General features: G+C 63.3%; 2 protein-coding genes across 2 annotated transcripts; both read left to right on the top strand.

Annotated features, from left to right (window-relative positions):
- Positions 1-5,867: 5,867 nt before the first annotated feature.
- MNEG_0180 (neural precursor cell expressed, developmentally down-regulated 4) lies at positions 5,868-16,286 on the top strand (the record flags this gene model as incomplete). Its single annotated transcript, XM_014051326.1, has 14 exons — positions 5,868-6,148; positions 6,374-7,910; positions 8,116-8,241; positions 8,502-8,616; positions 8,812-9,153; positions 9,354-9,557; positions 9,761-10,039; positions 10,204-10,341; positions 10,648-11,458; positions 11,682-12,348; positions 12,578-14,362; positions 14,631-15,452; positions 15,689-16,035; positions 16,268-16,286. 14 exons carry the CDS (start codon positions 5,868-5,870, stop codon positions 16,284-16,286), a joined length of 7,473 nt encoding a protein of 2,490 aa, XP_013906780.1.
- A 1,579-nt stretch (positions 16,287-17,865) lies between these two features.
- MNEG_0179 (hypothetical protein) lies at positions 17,866-18,240 on the top strand (the record flags this gene model as incomplete). Its single annotated transcript, XM_014051325.1, has 1 exon — positions 17,866-18,240. A coding segment is annotated over one exon (375 nt), but the record flags the coding sequence as incomplete, so codon positions are not given.
- Between the last annotated feature and the right edge of the window lie 603 nt (positions 18,241-18,843).

Below are 18,843 nucleotides of genomic sequence, written 5' to 3'. Positions count from 1 at the left end.
GTTGAGAAAGGAAAGTATACTACCTTGGAGTCGTAGTCGGCCGTAACCGCCTCACCGGGGATCCGCAGTAGCAAAGTGTGCGGCAAGCAGCTTGAGAAAGCTCACAACTTCCCGCTTCTTCGCAACTGTGACAGCTTCTCGCCGCTTGAAGCGAGGTGTCGGACAATTCACTCCGCCGCACACCGCATATGTGCATGCAGATAACGCGTCAATACTTTCGGCATCAATAACGGCTTTCTTCATATCTTTCGTCGCGCGCCTTGTGCTAGACAACCACGGGTGACCCACTGATGTGTGACCCTGCTTGAGCTTTGCGAGCGAACAGTAAAAATACATATATGAGTCAAGAATTTATTGCTGGTGGCGAAGCGGCGGGCCGGAACGCTGAGGGGCTGGCGTTGGCAGGCGCCCAGGGATGCAGCGCAGCCTCCAAGCCAGCCTGCCCCAGGCTCGTCCTAGTCTCCCTGATGCTAGGCACCGTAATGGAATGGGTGAGGCAACTCTCTTGATGCTGCATAGCAGTTGTAAGTGGTATGCCGAGGCAGCACGGCGGGATAAAGCGTAAACTTGCGCGCCAAGGCGGGGAGAGCAAGGCGTGGTGGCTGCTCGCGTGGATCCCCTGGCGCGTCCCGCAGCAATATTGGCACCACGCTGCTTGCTGTGCCGCCGTCGCAGTACGACTTCAGCATCGTGGCACAGCTGGACGCCCCAATCTCCAACGCGTTCTTCCCTCCTCATGCCAGCAAGGAGACCAAGGCCCTGGCGTTCTGGATGGTGTGAATGAAGATGCGCCCTCGCGAGCCCTCGCGAGTTGCTGACGCCAATCGCTCGTCGTCGCCGCAGAACACACGTCGTTTCTACGCATGTATACGCCGTTGCCTAGCTGCCTAGCTGGCAAGAGTGTCCAATCACACTACGTCGCATGCACCCTCACCCGCGCTCACGCCCTCTTCTCATGCGCACCTGCGCGTGGACAAGGTCTATGCAGCTGCCTTTATCGTGCGACCTTTGGGTGCGATCGTGTTTGGAAGCGTTGGAGACATTTGGGGCCGCAAGGTGAGCATGCAGTGGCGGCCGCGGGGTCAATCATCTTTTCAAGTGCAGCCACAGTCCAGCTTGCATCTTGTCAGTCAGCGTGGCCGCCTGGGCCAACCAGCCGTGCGCACATCAGCACGCGCAAGCAGCCACGCAGGTACGCAGGAATGCACACGTGCATGCACATACTCGCACACACATACACACATGTGCGAACGTGCATGCATGCGAAAGGGACAGGCACGTACTGTTGCATGTTTCAAGCGAATCATTAGCGGAGAGTACCATGACGCACGATACCAGTGCCGCACTGCCCCCACCACCCAGCATGATTGGTGTCACGTGTGACTGCCCTTTCCCCCAGGTTTCCCTGCTGATTACGATCCTGCTGATGGGCATATCAACGACGCTTATTGGCTGCCTACCCACGTACAATCACATTGGTCCTGCCGCGCCTGCCCTGTTGGCAGTGCTGCGCATCTGCATGGGGCTCGCAGTGGGTGCTGAATACACCACGGCCATCGTGTACGTGCACGAAGCAGGTCGGCGCAGCCAAAAGGCTATACATTCGGTGCTCATCGCGGCATCATGCGCGCTCGGCGGCATCGTAGGGATGTCTGTGGTTATGATCGTCAACGCCACCACTACTCAAGGTGTGGAGGCCGGGCGGAACATACACGACGCACTTTTGCTTTGGCGTTTGCAGGTGTGGCGGTAATGAGATGGGTAAGCTGTGTTCGGCACACACCTCGTCAGTTACAGGGCTCCAGCTCTGCTCCTTTTGTGGGGTCCATTCAGCTGCGCCCTGCTCCGGTCCATTTTCTCACCAAGCCCTCCTCTCCTGCTGTTCTCACCTTTTCCATTCCCTTTGGCTAAAAGCGCAAATGGGGCTCTGGGGCTGGCGCCTGCCGTTCTTGGTGGCAGTTCCCTTTGTTGTTACCGCATTCTTGTTGCGTGTTCACATGGTGGAAAGCGATGAGTTCCTGGCCGTGCGCAGGGTTGAGGGCGGCCATGCAGACGAGGAGCACCAGGGCAAGGTTCAAGTCGCCACGCCAGCTGCACGCGAGGCGCTGGGCCAGAGCGCTCTCTCATGGGCGGGCCACCGATTGCCAATGGTACGCCTGCTGCGCCGGCGGCCGATAGGACTGCTGCTGGACGTCACTTTTGTTACGTGGCTGGCAAGTGCCATCTACGTTGTGGTGAGCCTGTGGACGTGTGGATGTAGGCTGAAACAGCATGAGTGGGCAGTGTCTGTGCAGATAGGATGGTCTCGCAGCTGCAGCTGCGTGGCTTGCAATGCTTGCAGCGATAGGTCTGCTCCTGCAACCGCTTACCTGTGTGAGCAAGTTTTATGCATACCGTGCACACAAAAGTTTTAGTGCTCAGCCTGCGTGCATTACGCACCCTTCGCCTCTGTCCAGTATGCCTGGATGCCGGCTCGGCTGCGCACGACTGGTGTCATGTCCACAGAGCTCTCCTACGGGATGGTCTTGACGAGCATGGTGAGGGCGCGATTGCACCCGCCGAGGCTGGTGTCGAGATATGCTAGCAACCCACAACCTGCAGGGATGTGCGATCCAACTGAATCAAATGCACACTGGAACCAATGCACACTGAATCCAAGGCACACAGAGGTCAAGAAAATATTTGAGCCAGCACATGACATGTACTAGTGCCAGTGTGCAAGCAAATGTCAAGCTTGTTTGAGGCGTCTGCAGTGCTGTTGATCGACACGCAGAATTGTGCGCCATTGGTCAGGTTTGCGGTTTGTTTGCTTATCCTCAAACACAGGTGGTGGAGTACGTGGGCATTCTTCTTGGTGGCTGGGTTGCACTGCGCACGCCCTGCCTGGTGTTGTGTAGTGCGTCCACATGGCTGCTCTCTCTTTTCTGCCTCGGCACCATCGCCATTTTTGACACCGGCTCCGTGGCTGGCGCTTGGATCATGACAAACCTAGGGCTGGGGTGGTGTGGCTTTGCGCTTGGTGAGAAGGGGATTGTAGATACGGCAGGGTGAGAGCGAGGGAGCAAGGTTGACACCCTTGGGCCTGCTCGGTGGCATGAGGGCCGTGCCACACCTGGTTACACAGCCAAGCGCGTCCTCTGACAAACACGCTGCACCCCAGACACACCCCTAGAGATGGCAACCAGTGTTTGGCTGCCACTCATTTACTCCCCCCAGCTACCCACCTGCAATTACGCATGCACATCAACACACACACACACACACACACACATACGTGCGCACACGCGTGCAACGCAGGCATCCATGCGGCCGCTTTTGTCTATGTATACCCCACCGAGATGCGCTCTACAGGTGAGGCTCGCATGTGCGGCATGCCGCCCTGCGCAGGGCTGATGAGGGGCAGATATCTGGCTGGCTGTGTATCCCTGCGCATCACTGCGATGGCAGTGATGCTATGGCATGAGTAACTTATCTATCTACCTATCCCTGCGCAGTCTTGAGTTTGTCTAGTCAGTTTTCAACATCCTCAAACATTTTTCTGCCCCACACACAGGCTTCAGCCTGTCGTACAACACCGGCTGCGCCCTGGGTGGTGTCGCGCCTGCCATCGTGACGGCGCTGAGCATGGCTGTGGGATCCTCCTCTGCCGCCGCCCGGCTGATACCTGCCCTGTGGCTGCTGATCCTCTCTGCACCCGCGTTTGCAGCAACAATGGGGCTGCTGAGGGTCGCGCCGTTGGTCAACACGTGCGGTCCCAAGGACGGGGTTGCCAAAAGGTCTTTCGTTGCCGTGTCCAGACCCCAAACTTCTCGCTCCAACGCGCCTTCCGGCGCCTCCCTGGCAGTCAGCCTTCCATCCCACCTGCCCCATCCTGGACACTAGGCATGGCTGCCTGGTCTATCTGGCACGCTGCACGTAACAACGCACGTCACCAACGGCTGGGCTGCAAACACGCTGGTCGAACACCTCCTGAGCTCTCAAATCGCAATACATGTTTCAATGAAGCTGCTCCACCTGAGTGCATTTTGCGTGCATCCGCCTGAGATGTGAGTGTGCGGGCGAGCTTATGCACGACCCACTTGATTTTCCCTACTTTTCGAAGGTTTTTTGTTGTATAGGCTATCATAAATGCGTGCATCCACATATGTATGACATACCCGTGCATTGCTCTTCGCCTCACAAATTTGCCTTGGGGCAATCGGCGTGGCCAACCTCATCACATCTTGCCTGCTGGTGCTGCAGCATCCCATCAGTACTTGCACCATACACGCGTCTAGTATGTGCCACCAGAGAATCAGATTTTCACTGTGCGGCCTAGCATCTGCAGCAGTGTAAACTCTTAAGCCCTCAATTCTTTGGCAACTATGATAAACATGAGTGTGCAGGCTGCGTGTCGGAGCTTCAGCAGGGTGGTGTCGATATGTTGCCTGTGTGGCCGTATCTAGCACATGTGTGTATCTGAGTGTTATTCACAGCTACAGTAGCAGGCGCACTTTATGGGTATGGATGGCCGAGTCGCAAAAGTTGTCACCCTGTAAGGTGGCTGGGTGGCCGGCAGGGTGGTCCGTCCACCCAACCTTTTGGCGGGCCCCTCCCCAAGAGGACTGTACGGTGTGGAGCAAGAAGACACGAATAAACATCAAATCAAGCTCCTGTGAAAACAGCAGGCACGGAGGGGAGTTTTAGCTGTAGCCCTGCGACGGGAGCGGGTGGGGGTTGGAGAGGTCCGGGCCAGTACAAGGGTGATCGTTGTGTGAGACAGGTGTATGTGAATTAGGCTAAACATACAATTGCAGGACAACTACACAGCAGCCGAGGGTGGACATTTTGACCTTCACCGCAGACGGGCGGTGCAGCAGATCGGGGCGGGATTCGTGGAAGCAGCAAGTGGCCATGTTACTTTGCCCATAGGACTACGCCAAGGATGAGACCCGGCGTGGGCGCGGGTGAGTGCGGCCTCCATCAACGGTGTTGCGTGCAGGCAGACTGGCTGGCTGCAGAGACGATGGAAGACCTTCGCTCTGTGTGTCGTCTGTACTGGTGTGCCGGTGCCGTGTGCCAGCAGGCCCGCACCTCCGGCGCGCAGTTGACTGTTTGCGCTGCCATCGTGCTCGCGCCTGCTGTCGATGCAGTTGACTGCATCCATGGGCCAAGGGAGCTCCACACGGCGAGCCCCATCTGACGAAGCAGCGTCAGAGCAGGTCCCAAGTGGTGCGCGCACATCTTGTTGTGGCAATGGCGGGCACTCTGCTCTGCGTCTGCGAAAACAAGACACACTAGGCGGTGTGCGCCGTCGGCCGAGCAGCCGCGCCTTGCCAGCCGGACGGTGCAGCTGACGCTTTTCTTGAACGTCTTGATTGGATATTGGTTATGTATAAGCTTTAGCTATGCCAACAAGCAATATGAGTGGCGCAGAAATGTCACCGCCCGGCTGGTGTTCGTCCACAGCACCTGGCAGTGGTCATGCTGCCGTGGCAAGCCTTTCCCCCCATGACCCACACCGCAGGAGGTGAAGGACAGCAGACGGAACTAGAGGCAAACAGGACCTCACCGGCGTTTGTGTCCACTGGACAGCAGCTGCTTTCAGGCGTGGAAACAGATTCACGAGCAGGGACATCAGCAGCAGCTGCAGTGGGAGGCACAATTAGCTCAGCAGTTGCACAGGTGCGTCTCTGACGTGGGTGGTGCTTCGGCGGCTAGCTTCCGCTGGATTGGTGGTGCGCAATGCTCACATGTGCAAGACCTTGCTGCTGCAGTGGCAGCGGCTTGGCCAAGCGGTTGCTGGCCGCACACCTGCTACTCAGCAGCAGGACGATGGACAGACGGCGCTTCTTTCCCATGCCAAATGGCAGGTTGTCACGGCAACCATGGCAGCCGCCGCCCCTGCCCCAGCCGCTGGAGGGCCTGCGGCGCCACGACCGCCCGCCCCGGTGCACAAGAGCACCGCCATTATCCCCGGTTGGTCGCGGCCGCTGTCAAGCCAGGCGCTGACGATCGAGTGCCAGAAGATCACGCAGCCCAGCCGCAGTGCCGCCCCAAAGGAATGCTACGGCGTGATGGAGCTGGAGGTCATGAAGTTTGTGGCTTACTGCGGCGGCCTCACAATCAAGCTGCGCGTGGACGATCTGCAGCACGGCCCTGTCGACAGGTGCGCACAAGTTTGGCGATGTAGGCTGAGGGAGGGAGAGAGGTAGATTTGTGCGTTCAAGCGGGTATGAGCAACGAGAGGACCAGCCCAACCAACAGGCTGGACTGGGCCCATGATCTTTTTGATGCATGCGTAGGGCCGCCCCACTGCCAAGCTGTCACTCGCCGCTGACCGTGCCTTTGTGTTTCAAGAGCACCCTGCCATGTTTCCCGCCCCTGGCCTCAGTCTGACCTGGGGCCTGGCAGCCCTGCGGCCCTGCCCGGCGCTGGCCAACACCAACGTCGTCGTGCACCCTGCCGGTGCCGGCGGCGGGAGCAGCGCCTCGCCTGTGCCAGGCAGCCCAACGCGCACAGCGGCAAACGCCAGTGGCAGGGCCAGCAGCAGCAGCCCCCTGCCCATGGGATCTTTTGGCGCCGCGGCGGCCGGCCCTCACGGCCCCAACAAGGCCAGCCCCGTGACGGCAATGAGCGTGGACAATCCGTCGCGCAAGGCGCTCTATGCCATTTGCGCCACTGCGTGCGTGGCGCGCCCTGCGCGCGGCGACATCCTGTCCATGGACCTGTCCCCCAAGGAGGACGGTCAGCCAGTCATCATGGTGACCCTCGCGCACAATGACACGCCGCTGATGCGCGCGGCGCTGCCGTGCGCGAGCATTGCGGCGCTGCAGATGTACCCCTTCATCACGGCGCAGCCCGGCATGGTGGTGTCGCTGCACGAGGCGCTCACGCCCAGCCCGCTGTTCACGTGGTACTCGCCCACCAGCGCCACCGCCGACATCCAGATGGCGGACCTCGACACATGCGTCAAGTACAACACCACCGCGGCCACCAACGCGGCCGGCGTTGGCGAGTTCCACGGGTCCACCACCTTCACAGGCGGCCGCCACCGCTGGACGGTGCAGCTGGACAACATGGGGCCGCACCCAGGCCACGTGTTCGTGGGCCTCGTCAGCTCGGAGCACACCCAGGCGCCCAGCAGCAGCATCCTGGCTGCATCGCTGCCACAGGCGCTCGCGGGTCGCGCTCTTGGCGCGGCGCAGCAGCAGGCGGCCCCGGGCGCATCCCCCTCAGCAGCCAGCGGCGGTGGCGGCGGTGGCAGCGGCACAGCGGCCGTCCCAGCTGCGGCAGCGGCTGCAGCTGCAGCCGCTGCTGTGGCTCAGTCACCAATTTTGCCGTTTGGTGCGCAGGCGGCTGCAGCACCTGCAGCGAGCGCCACCGATGCCGTCGCTGACGTGCCCCGCGGCAAGTGGGGCGTGTGGGTGAAGCTGCCGGGCAGCGCCGGGGTCACGGCGGCCTCAAGCGCACCGCCGCCGCATGACGGCTGCGTTCAGGTGGTCGAGAGCAGCAGCAACCACTGCTGCATCACGGTGGACCTGGACCTGATCGGCGGCTACGCCAAATTCTTCCGCAACGGCCACCTGCTGGGCAGCGCGTTTACCGGGCTGGTGGCGCCCATCTCGCCCGCGCTGGCCTTCCTGCAGGGAGCCAACCAGCACCTGCAGGCGGGGCTGGTCAACATCACCAAGCTGCAGCAGCTTGACCTGGAGTGGAATGCGGAGGCCTGCAGCGGCGACCTGCGCATCAGCGGGCGCTCGGTGCAGAAGGTGTCTGAGGTGTTTGGCGACTACTCCACGGTGCTGGCCAACCAGGGCTTCATCTCGGGGGTGCACCTGTGGCTGGTCAAGGTCAACCACCTCAGCGAGCCGGACAGCATCTTCATCGGCGTCTGCAGGGGGTGCATGCCGCTGGACCAGGACCCGCAGGTGCGTGGGGACCACAGGACACAGGGCGATGTTGGGAGCGGGGCGATGCATGAAGGGCGCGTAAAGCTTGCGTGGCTGAGATGGCAAGCGAGACATGCGGGGCGTCGGTGATCATGGCCTCCATGATGACTCTTCCTTTGCCCCACAAGTGGCTGCATCTCAAGCTCGACCCTCCGCACCTGGATGTACCTTGAAACGCCCCCAGGACCTGCGTGACCGCACCTACTACCTCAGCAACGGCGTCATCCGCGTGGGCGGCCGGCGCGTGGCAACCAGCAATGCCAACTTCACAAAGGGCGACATCGTGGGTGTCGTGCTGGACGCAGACCAGGTGGGCGCTGTCCGGGAGGCGCTGACATCTGCGGCCAGCTTTGGTGTTTTGGGGGTTTGGGGGATTCGGGCTGAACATCAATGGCAGCGGGGTTTTGTGTTTGGCTAATGGCTGCACCAGTATCATGTCTTGCAACACTTTGTGGTCCCGGAAGCTATTGTAAGTAGCAAAATTCTTGGCTTTAGCTTTTACGCCTCCAAACTTTGCGCCTTCCACCCCAACCTCCACGCCTCCTGCTTGCGCTCCGTAACCCTGGGCAGGGCGAGATTGTGTTCTTGCGCAATGGCATCGAACAGGGCCGAGCGCGCGGCATCCGTGGCCGGCTCTACCCCTTTGTGTCGATGGACAGTGAGCTGGACCAGATCACACTGCTGGGTGAGCGGTGTGAGCGTTGGGGAGGCTGAGGAAGCGAGAGCTCACGAGCGACAAGGTTGGCACCGTCATGAACAAGCGGGGACCCTTTTCCTGGCGTACAGCCTCTGCAACGCACGGGCCTAATGGACCCAGGGCTCATCCCTCCAGGTGGGCCCCACATTCTACCGCGCCATGTGCCCCTCCTTGCCCCTGCAGGCTCCTACACGCTGCCGCTCAACCGCACGCCGCGCACCCTCGCGGACATGGAGTGGGACACCGTGGGCCGCGGCGCTGACCTGGAGCTGTCCTCCAACTGCCTCACGGCCACCAAGAGCAGCAGCGCGGCCGCCTCCACTGTGACGGGCACCATCCTGTACGCGGACCGCGGCTGCCACGAGTTCCACGTCATCCTGGACAGCCTCGGGCCAGACGGCATCTGGGTCGGCGTCGCGGCGCCCACCATGGACACGGCCAAATGCGTCGGCGACGCTGGCTGCGGCTGGGCGCTGCACAGCGACGGCGATCGCCGCTTTGGCGGCCGCGAGGAGGAGTTCACATGTGAGGGTGTGGCGGGGCGTGGGGGGCCCTGTGGCAGGGTATGTGGCCTCGTTGTCAGGGGCCGCGCTCAGCACTGCTGGGGGTGGCGTATCTGCAGAGGGCACCCAACGAACTGCTGGAGTCCGCTGGCAAAGGTAACCACGGCGTTTAGAAGCCTCCCAGCTGACGCGCCCCATGATGCTTGCCTACTTGCCCCACAGCGGCATTCAAAAACGGCGATGTTCTGACGGTGGGCATGGATCTTGGGCGCGGCACACTGCGCTTCAGCCGTAACGGCGTCCACTTGGGGGAGGCTTTCACGGGCGTCACTGGGCCCCTGGTGGCGGCGGTCACGCTGGCCAGCGAGGAGAGCAAGGTGACCATCCAGAACCGCCCCACTGTGCTCAACATGGGGGAGTATACGGGTGAGCTGGGGGGTAGGAGGTGGCGCTGGCAAGAACATTTTGAAACACGCATGGGAAGGGGAGGGCAGCACGGGTGTGTCTATGTAGCTGTCAGATGCACGAGTGATGTTGTGCCTAGAGCGGATCCAGCCAAGCTGGCAAGCAACCCGGTTGACTCATACACGCAACTCTGCTAATTTCTCCAATCCCTTGAACCCTGCCAGGCGAGCTGCGCTGGGACGAGGTGCGTGCTGGGCGCGACCTGCACGTCATCGACGGCCTCACTGTGACCAAGATGAGCAACGAAGGCGGCGACTATGCCACCGTACTGGGCACGCTGTGCGTTGCGAGCGGGCAGCACAGCTGGAACGTGTACGTGAACCACGTGGAAGACAGCAACCTCTTCATTGGCGTCACAGTAGGCGGCCACGACCTCAACGCGGACCCCCAGGAGATGAAGAGCCGCACCTACTACCTCTCCAATGGCACCATCCGCGTCGCAGGTGGGTCCAGAGACTCTGTGGGGCTGGGTTGCATTTCCTTTTTGGCGGCCAGGCTGTGCAATTATTTGGTGGGCCCAACAGTCCCCAGCTGTGGGCATTGTTCACCAGCAACCCACACGCTCCTGTGTTTGAGCCCCGCGACCCCATGCGATGCTCCCTGGCAGGCAAGCTGGTCACGCGCTGCGCAGAGCCGTACGCGGAGGGCGACCTGGTGACAGTGCAGCTTGACATGGACGCCACGTCGCGCCACATCGCCTTTTACAAGAACGGCGTGCTGCAGGGTGCTGGAGATGGCCTCCCTGGTGAGGGTGGGGGCCCACGGCCCTCTGCGCACTTCAATTTTTGTCAGGATGAGTGCGGTTGGCCTGGCCGTGACATCTGATTTGTATTGCACCACCAGGTGCATGCCGTGCGACTGTTGGTGCGCGCGATTGCGCACGTGCGCACACACTCACACACACACACACACACACACACACACACACACACACACAAAGCCAAGGCATACGTCTGGCTGTCGCACACCGCAACAACCCAACATCCCATCCTGCGCCTGGGCCCACCAATTCCCCCTGGCCTCCCCTCCCCGTAAACAACCCACCCCGCAGAGGAGGTGTGGCCCTACATCTCCCTGGACAACATCATGGACTCCATCACCCTCCACAGCAGCAGCATGTTCCTTGACCTCGCGCTCTCCCTCAAGTGGAACGCGCTCAGGGCCTCACCCTGGGCCAACATCAGCGCAGACGGAAGCGTGGCCACGCTCAAGCCCGCCGCCGCGCTGGACAGCTTCCTGGGCCAGGCCACGGTCCTGGGGATGCGCGAGTACTCCAAGACCGAGGTGCACAGCTGGGTGGTGCGCCTGGAGCAGCCCTCAGATGGGCTATCCACCAACTTCTTGGTGGGCGTGGCGCCAGCGGGCATGGACCTCAACCACTCCATCGGCCAGGAGGGCTGCGGCATCGGGCTGGACTATTACGGCTACATCTACGTCAACGGCCGCTACTTCCACGTGTCAAACCTCAGCCAGTGGCAGGCAGTCGCCAAGCCCTGCCGCGGCAGCACTGCGCGCCACAAGGGCAAGGCGGGCCCCATGTTCACCTTCCACGAGGGCCGCTGCGAGATCACCCTCACGCTAGACCTCAAGGAGGGCACCCTGCGCTTCTCATCCGGCGGCCACAGCATCGGCACCATCGCCAACGTCAAGGGGCCCCTGCACGCCGCGCTCACGCTCACCAGCCCGCGCCAGTCGGCGGTGCTGGCGCCCGGCCCCATCGGCAAGATGGAGCACACCGCGGAGGAGCTGGTCAACATCCTCAAGGCCAAGGGCCACCTCAACAACCCGCGCGCGGAGGCCGCGATGCTGCTGGTGCCCCGAGACCTCTTTGTGCCGCGCGATCGCCACCGCGAGGCGTTCAGGTGCATTTCTGCAAGCAGGCTGCAGCGCGACGACGCGCATGCGTGCCTAGCGCGGGGGAACGAGGGGTAGGCAAATGCATGAGCTGGGTTCCAGGTGCAAAGGCCAAGATGCGACGACCTTGCGCCACTTGCAGCCCCGTCCATTCCGTGCCCTGGGCCATTGACCAGTCACAAAGTCAAGCCTTCGCATTCCCGCCTCTTACGCGTGCACCTGTCTCCGCAGGGACCAGAAAGTGACGGTCCGCATGCCGGATGGCAGCACGCTCACCATGCCGCCGCCCAGCGTAGTGGCGACCGCGCTGGAGGCGCTTGACTTGGCGCCCGGCCGCTCTTTCCTAGACGTTGGCTGCGGCAGCGGCTACGTAGCGGCGGTGGCCGCGATGATGGTGGGCCCCGGCAGCGCGGTGCACGGCATCGAGTGCGTCGCCAGCCGCCTGGAGGGCGCGCGCGGCAACCTGCGGCGCCTGCGCGAGCGGCTGCCGTCCAGCAACCACCTTGTTGCCGCTGCGACGCCGGCGGCCGCCGCGGCCAGCAATGCGGTCGAGGCGTTGTCGGGGGCTGTGCTGAGCCTGGGCAACGTGCTGGTGCCCGAGTGCACGGAGGGCGTGCAGTACGACGCGCTGTACTGCGACACCAGCGTCAGCGAGGAGGACCTGCCGACGTTCCTCAGCCTGCTGAAGCCCAGCGGCCGCGCCGTGGTGGTGCTGGAGGAGGAGCTGCTGCTGCTGACGCGCGGCGGCGGGGCTGACCCCCACAACTTTGTGCGGTCTGTCCTGGCCAAGGTGTCGGGAGACTTTGGGGAGCTGGAGGACCCCACGCCCTGGGAGGTGCAGGAGGCCATCTCGCGCATCAAGGCGCGGGAGCACAGGAAGGGGCTCGAGCAGGCCAAGGTGCGCAGGATAATGTGGGGGTGAGGAGGGTGAGGGCAGCTGCTTGCAGCCGCCTGATGGTGCAGTGGCAGGCTGTGATTACTTCGGCTCGCAGCAATTGAGGGGCGCTCACACGCGCAAGTGCGGGTCCCGACCGGCAGCCAGAATGACCACCAAGGCAGTCGTCGCTTCTGGACAGGTTGTCCAGGACCTGCATCACTGCTGGGCCCCACCCACGCGGCAATCGCAGGGCGAGGTTGGCCACCTGCGCAGCTTTGAGCTGCAGGAGCTGCAGCAGCGCATGGCGGGCGCCATGGCGCGCATCGCGGAGCTCGAGGCCACGCTGCAGCGCGGCACCGCCAGCGCGGCTGGCGGGCGCGGCTCGGTGCCCGACGACACGCGCGCCGTCATCCGCGACACCAAGGCGCACCGCCGCGTCACGCGCGGGTCGCCACAACCCGGCGCACGCAGCCCAGCTGGTGGAGGGCAGTGTGGAGACTTGGTGGATGAGGAGGATGAGCTCGCCGTCCTGGGTGGCGGCGGCAAGGCGGTCGCCGGCAACGGTGGCGGCACCATGGCCGAGAAGCTGGCCGCGGCAGACAGCCTCAGCAGCGGCGGCAAGATCGGCACCGCAGTGTACCCGGACCGCAGTGCAGGCGGCGCGGAGCTGCTGGCTGCGCTGGGCGTGCAGCAGCTGAGCGGGGCGGAAGTGACCAAGGTTGTGCGCGGATCGACTGCGGTGCGCGTCGGCGACACCAACGTTTTTGCAGGCGCCTACAAGGGCACCCCCTGCCGCGTGTGGCGGCTCGCGCTGCCGCAGCCTGTCAGTGCCCTGGAGCTGCAGCGCGCCTGCAGCCGCTTCTGCTGCGCCCACCCCAACGTGGCGGCCATCCTGGGGGCGTGCATCCAGCCAGACGACGCAGCGACGCCGATGGATGAGGACAGCGGCGGGGATGACAGCAGCGGTGAAGGCGGAAACGGCAGCGACGGTGGCGGCGGCGCTGAGGACCGATTGTTGGAGGGCGGGTGCACGCTGTGGGTGGTGGAGGAGCGCCACGGCGACACCAGCCTGGCAGCGCGCCTCGATCGCGGCTTGCTGTCGTGGCAGCACGCAGTGGCCATAGCAGCGGACGCCGGCGCCGCGCTCGCCTACTTGCAGACGGTGCAGCGTCTTGCGCCCTGCGCGGGCCTGGACGACGGTGCACTTGCCTGCGACAGCCCCGCGCTCGCAGCGCCGCTGTCGCCCCTGGCAGTGGCGCATATGGTCGCGCCGTCGGCCATGCAGCTGGCGGCTGGCAGCGGCGCCGCCAAGCTCAGCCTGGTGCCAGCCATGCTGGCGCAGCTCGAGTTCAGCCTGGGCTTGGCACCAATGGGCGCGCGCATCTGCGAGGCGCAGGAGCAGCTGATGCCCTACATCCACCCCTCCCAAATGTTTGGCAGCGGCGCGAGAACCGGCCCGCGGGCCGGCACCAGTGAAGCAGGGGCAGAGTGCGGCGGCGCGGCAGTGTTTGACCCGCTGTACGGCTTTGCGGTTGTCCTGCTGCAGCTGCTGACGGAGCAGCAGCCCACCGGCCTGCTGGGGACAGTGCGGCAGGCCCTGCGCGCGGGCACGCTGTTCAACCTCGTGCCCCGCACGCCAGCAGCAGGGCAGGAGGTGGTGTCTATCGGCGAGGACATGGCACGCATGGCGCTGCGCTGCGCGGAGAGCGTCAGCGGCGGCGCGGCAGGGGGCACGGGCAGCAAGGGCAGCGGCAGCATTGGCAGCAGCCAGGCCGATGGTGGCATTTTTGGCACGAGCCTGGAGCGTGACGTGCTGCCTGCGCTGGCCGCGCTCAAAACGCGGCTGGCTGCACTGGGCGCTGCGGCAGTGTCTTGGGAGGCGGTGGAGGAGCTGCTGCTGGTGCCCCTGGCGGCTCCCGGCTCCATCCCCGGCGGCAGCGGGGGGCGGCGCTGGGTGCGCCAGGACTTCAAGGTGCGGCGGCGGCTGTTCATCGAGGAGGCAGCCAAGCTGGCAGCGGAGGGCCCGATCCACAAGGTGAGGGGCCTGGTCAGCAGCTGACAGGGGAACCATGACCGCCGAGCTGCTCTTGCCACGCTCGCACCTGTGCTGTGCCGCATCGCTCGTGTAGCCGGCCAGAGCAAGCACATTACAAGACCAGCAAAGGCGGTGTCACCGAGCCAAAAGCAGCAGCAGGTTTTGACTAAGTGGTCGGCCAGGCAGGCTGCTTCGCTCTTCAACTCAACAGCACCACTGAAACGCCACCCCCCACACTTGGACCACTGCCCGCCCTCCCCGCCTCCAGATTGAGGTGCGCCGCAGCCGCTGCTTCAAGGACAGCGTCAACACGTTCAGCGGCAAGGGCCAGAATGTATGGCGGCAGCCGCTCAAGGTGACGTTCATCGGCGAGGCCGGCATGGACAGCGGCGGCGTGACGCGCGAGTGGTTCTCGTGCATCTGCTCAGCCCTGTCGCGCGGCAGCCTGGACCTCTTCTGGGCGGGGGGTCCCAACACGAACCAGCTCTACGTCAACCCGCTGTCGTCCAGCCCCAGCCACCTCAAGCGCTTCCACTTTGTGGGCATGTTCATGGCCAAGGCGCTGCTCGAGAGCGCGGCGCGCGCCAAGGAGCTGGGCCCCATCTCCCTCAACCTGCGTTTCTGCGAGCCCTTCTGGAAGCTGATGCTGGGCATCCCCCTGAGCCTGCTGGACCTGCAGGCCCTCGACCCCACAGAGTTCAGGTCGCTGCTGCAGATCCTGGAGCTTGACATCGACGGCCTCATATTCGAGACCTTCGCCTGGAGCTTCACACACACGCGGCGCGGCGGCGGCGGCAAGGACGAGCCCGAGGTGCCTGCGCTGCCCAGCGGTGCGAGCCCCTTCAGCGGCGACAGCAGCACCAAGGTGGAGGCGAGCATCCCGCTCAAGCCCGGCGGCAGCCACGTGCGCGTGACCAACGCCAACAAGCGCGAGTACGTGCTGCTGAAGGCCCAGAAGATGCTGATGGGCGCAGTGGAGACGCAGATGAGCGCCGTCATCGACGCCTTCCACTCCCTGGTGCCGCGCGAGCTGGTGGACAAGTACGGCTTCACGCCCCTGGAGCTGCAGCTGCTGGTCTGCGGGGAGCAGGTGCGCCCCCGGGGATCGGGACAGGCTGACTTTGGGTGCGGCTGCGACAGCTGGATCTGGCCGGAGCGGGGTAGGCACGCCGCCGCCGTACGAGCCCTCGGCAATGCAAAAAAATCGCAGCCGTACCAGGGCGACATTGCGCGGACAGCTTGCTTGCTCCAACCAGCACCCCTCATGACGCTGGGCGCCTGCTTTTTGTGCCGGCTCAATCTTCCTTGTGCTCCTGTTGAAAACAGGCCATCGACATCAGTGACCTGCGCTCCAGCTGCAAGTACGAGGACGGCTACACAGGCAAGGAGGACCAGGTCCAGTGGTTCTGGGCCGCGGTGGAGTCCTTTGACGACGTACAGCGCCGCCAGCTGCTGCAGTTCTGGAGCGGCTCTGACGGCATGCCCGTCGAGGGCTTTGCGTCCCTGGAGCCGGCGTTCCACATTGTCAGCGTCGACCGCATGTACGACCGCACCGACAGGACCGCGCGGCTGCCGGCAGCGCACACCTGCTTCCGTCAGCTGGACCTGCCGAGGTATCGCAGCTATGAGGAGCTGCGCGAGAAGGTGGTCACTGCAATCACCATGGGCCAGGGGTGAGGCCGGTCGTGGGGGTGTACATCGGGGGGGCCGGGGCACTGGGATGTGAGGGGCCGGGGCCCTGTGGGATGCTGAGCGAGCTGTGGGATTGCTGTCGTCAATGTTGAGCATCGCGGCAGGCTGAGGCGGGTCTGGAGAGGCCATCTGCGGCATCATTCAACACACATTGCGCTCCAACCTGTCGTGTCCTGTCCCTGAAACTCTACCACGACGCCCACACGTCTGCAGGTACATGGCGCTGAGCTGATCCTGCCAGCACCGCGACACCGCCACTGGTCTGCAGCTGCGGCGGCAGCCAGAGCAGCCGCAGCGGCTGCAGAGAAGCAGCGGCGGCTGAGGCTGTCACACAGGTCAGCTGTCACCAGCAGTCCTGTGGGCTTGGCAACCAGCGGTCATGATTGCGAGACTGACACCGAGGTGCTGCTAGTAGTTGGTGTGGCCGGTTTTTGCAGGACACATTACACACGTACAGTATGGCGAGACGGTTGGCCCCAGCTAGGGGTCCCTGTGAACGCCGGACTTTATGCATGGCCATCCCCTGTTTGTGTGTCTGGGGAGTCAGGACCCCCTGCCCTTCTTCTTCCTGGGTGGGTGGGCAGTGTGCCGGCCGCAATGGTCAGGAGGCCCCGTCGTCGGTCCAAGAGCGCGCGAAGGGCGCGAGGTGCTGACGCATCAGCTCCTGCCGCAGTGCGCACAGCACATGTTAGCTTTTGACACGCGCTGTTGAGGCGGATGGGTAGCGGTCCGTCTACTGCGTGGGCCTACATGGCCGCCCCTGGCAGCAATGCATGGCTGGTGTTCTGGTGGCTGTGTGCTGCTCAAGGCGGGGCCATTGCCACAGCCCTCTTGCAGCCGAGCCCAGTTTTTGCTTTCATGCCCTTGTTGCCCTCATCTCGTCTCGGTGTGGGTTGCGGCAAATCAGACTTGGGCAGCTAATTTTGCAGAGGTGCAGATGCTTGTCGCTTAGTCAGGCAGGCCCTAGACAGGCACGAAGCGACTTTGTTCAAGCGCACCACGACCCATGACATGAATTGGCAAATCAAGGCACATCTAAACTGTCACACATACCATACTATTTTTGTACTTGTGCCCTTTCTATGACTCAATGGGCAAACGCTGTCTGACCAGACGGCGCACCCAGCCCGCCATCCAATCGACGTGCCGCCCTGCACGGTGCCTTTGACTGACGCAGCCTCCGCACGCCACGCTTGCATTCTCACAATTGAACCTTGGTAAACGTTCGCCTGTACAGTGAGTCGACCATGCTCTCACGCCAGCGTTATGTCGGTCAAGCACCGGTCAATGCAGCGTACTAGCGATGCAGCACCACACACCTCAGCCCATCTAGTGCACCCATGCACGCCTAGCCCGATCACCACCCTCAAAAAAGCAACATGAATTCACATGTTGACCATTCGCATGTGCACCTTTCTGTCCCAGCGAGAACTTTGCATTGCGGCTCTGGCGTGCACCCAGCAAGTGCGCCAGTGTTGCAGTGACCAGTCGCCACCGACGTCCCAATGCGCCAGTGCACTGTGCCATCGGCGATATAAACATGCGTTGACAACTGGAATTGAAGCTCGCCGCTGCACAGACAGATCGCACCTCTTACTGCCGAGCGCTCTCAGACGCCGTGAGAGGCTGTCATTCAATCTATGTTCAGAAGCGCGCCTTACAAGCTAGGAAATCGAGTAGCATTCAGCGGGGCGGCCGGCACGCGCTCAGGATTCATCACTAGCAGCAGCCACCGAGTCAGGATCCCGCCCGTGGCAGCGGCACACACCGCTGAGCCAATCAGCATAAAGCCAGAGTACACGCAAAGCGCCATGGCGACCGCCACCGGCACTAGCGTGCGCACCGACCTGGAGGCGCTGTTCGGCGAAGCCATCGCGGCGGCATTCCCAAACTCGCCCGACAAGGCACCGCTTATTGCTGCATGCAACAACGCCGCAAATGGCGACTACCAATGCAACAATGCGATGCCGCTGTTTGGCAAGATGAAGGGCCTGGAGGGCGCGCCCAAGAACCCACGAGCTGCCGCTGAGGGCATCCTCGCCGCGCTGCCCCCAAACGGCTTGCTGTCTGCCACCAGCCTCGCGGGGCCTGGCTTCATCAACTGCCGCGTGTCGCCCAGCTACCTGGCAGATCGTGTCAACAACATGCTGCTGCACGGCACCAACGTCTGGGCGCCATCGTTGCCGGTGGGCAGGGGAGGGGGGCAGGCGCGGCAAGGGGCGGTGACGGACGTGCGGTACGAGGCTGCCTGGGATTGAGCATACCAGCTGCGCCCCAATGTTTGTGCAAACGCAAGCTGACTGAGACCACCGCCGGCTAGGGGTTGGGTGATGGCGCCCGGCTGGTTCCTATTTCGCAGTCACTGCTGCGTGACAGCTGCTGCTGCACGGCCCCGGGCAGAGGCCCCGGTGAGAGAGCTCAGGCGCCCGGCCCCAACCCACTTCAACCCACACTTCACCCGCACACCTGCCCCGCCCTGCCCACGGCCCCACCCCACGGCCCCTCCCAGGGCCCCTACAAGCGCGTCGTCGTGGACTTCAGCAGCCCCAACGTGGCCAAGGAGATGCATGTGGGCCACCTGCGCTCCACCATCATCGGCGACACCATATCGCGCGTGCTGGCGTTCTGCGGCGCTGACGTGGTGCGGCTCAACCACATCGGAGACTGGGGCACCCAGTTTGGCATGCTGATCCAGCACATGGCTGAGCTGAGGCCCGGGGGCCTGGACGCCACCGGGGAGGAGGACGTGGCAGACCTCATGGCGCTCTACAGGTGGGGGGGGCGGGGGG

Source organism: Monoraphidium neglectum (genome assembly GCF_000611645.1).
Source record: "Monoraphidium neglectum strain SAG 48.87 unplaced genomic scaffold scaffold00012, whole genome shotgun sequence".
In the NCBI taxonomy this organism is placed as follows: Eukaryota; Viridiplantae; Chlorophyta; class Chlorophyceae; order Sphaeropleales; family Selenastraceae; genus Monoraphidium; species Monoraphidium neglectum.
Note: the sequence above shows the minus strand (reverse complement) of the source record. Positions and strands in the feature narration are given on the sequence as shown.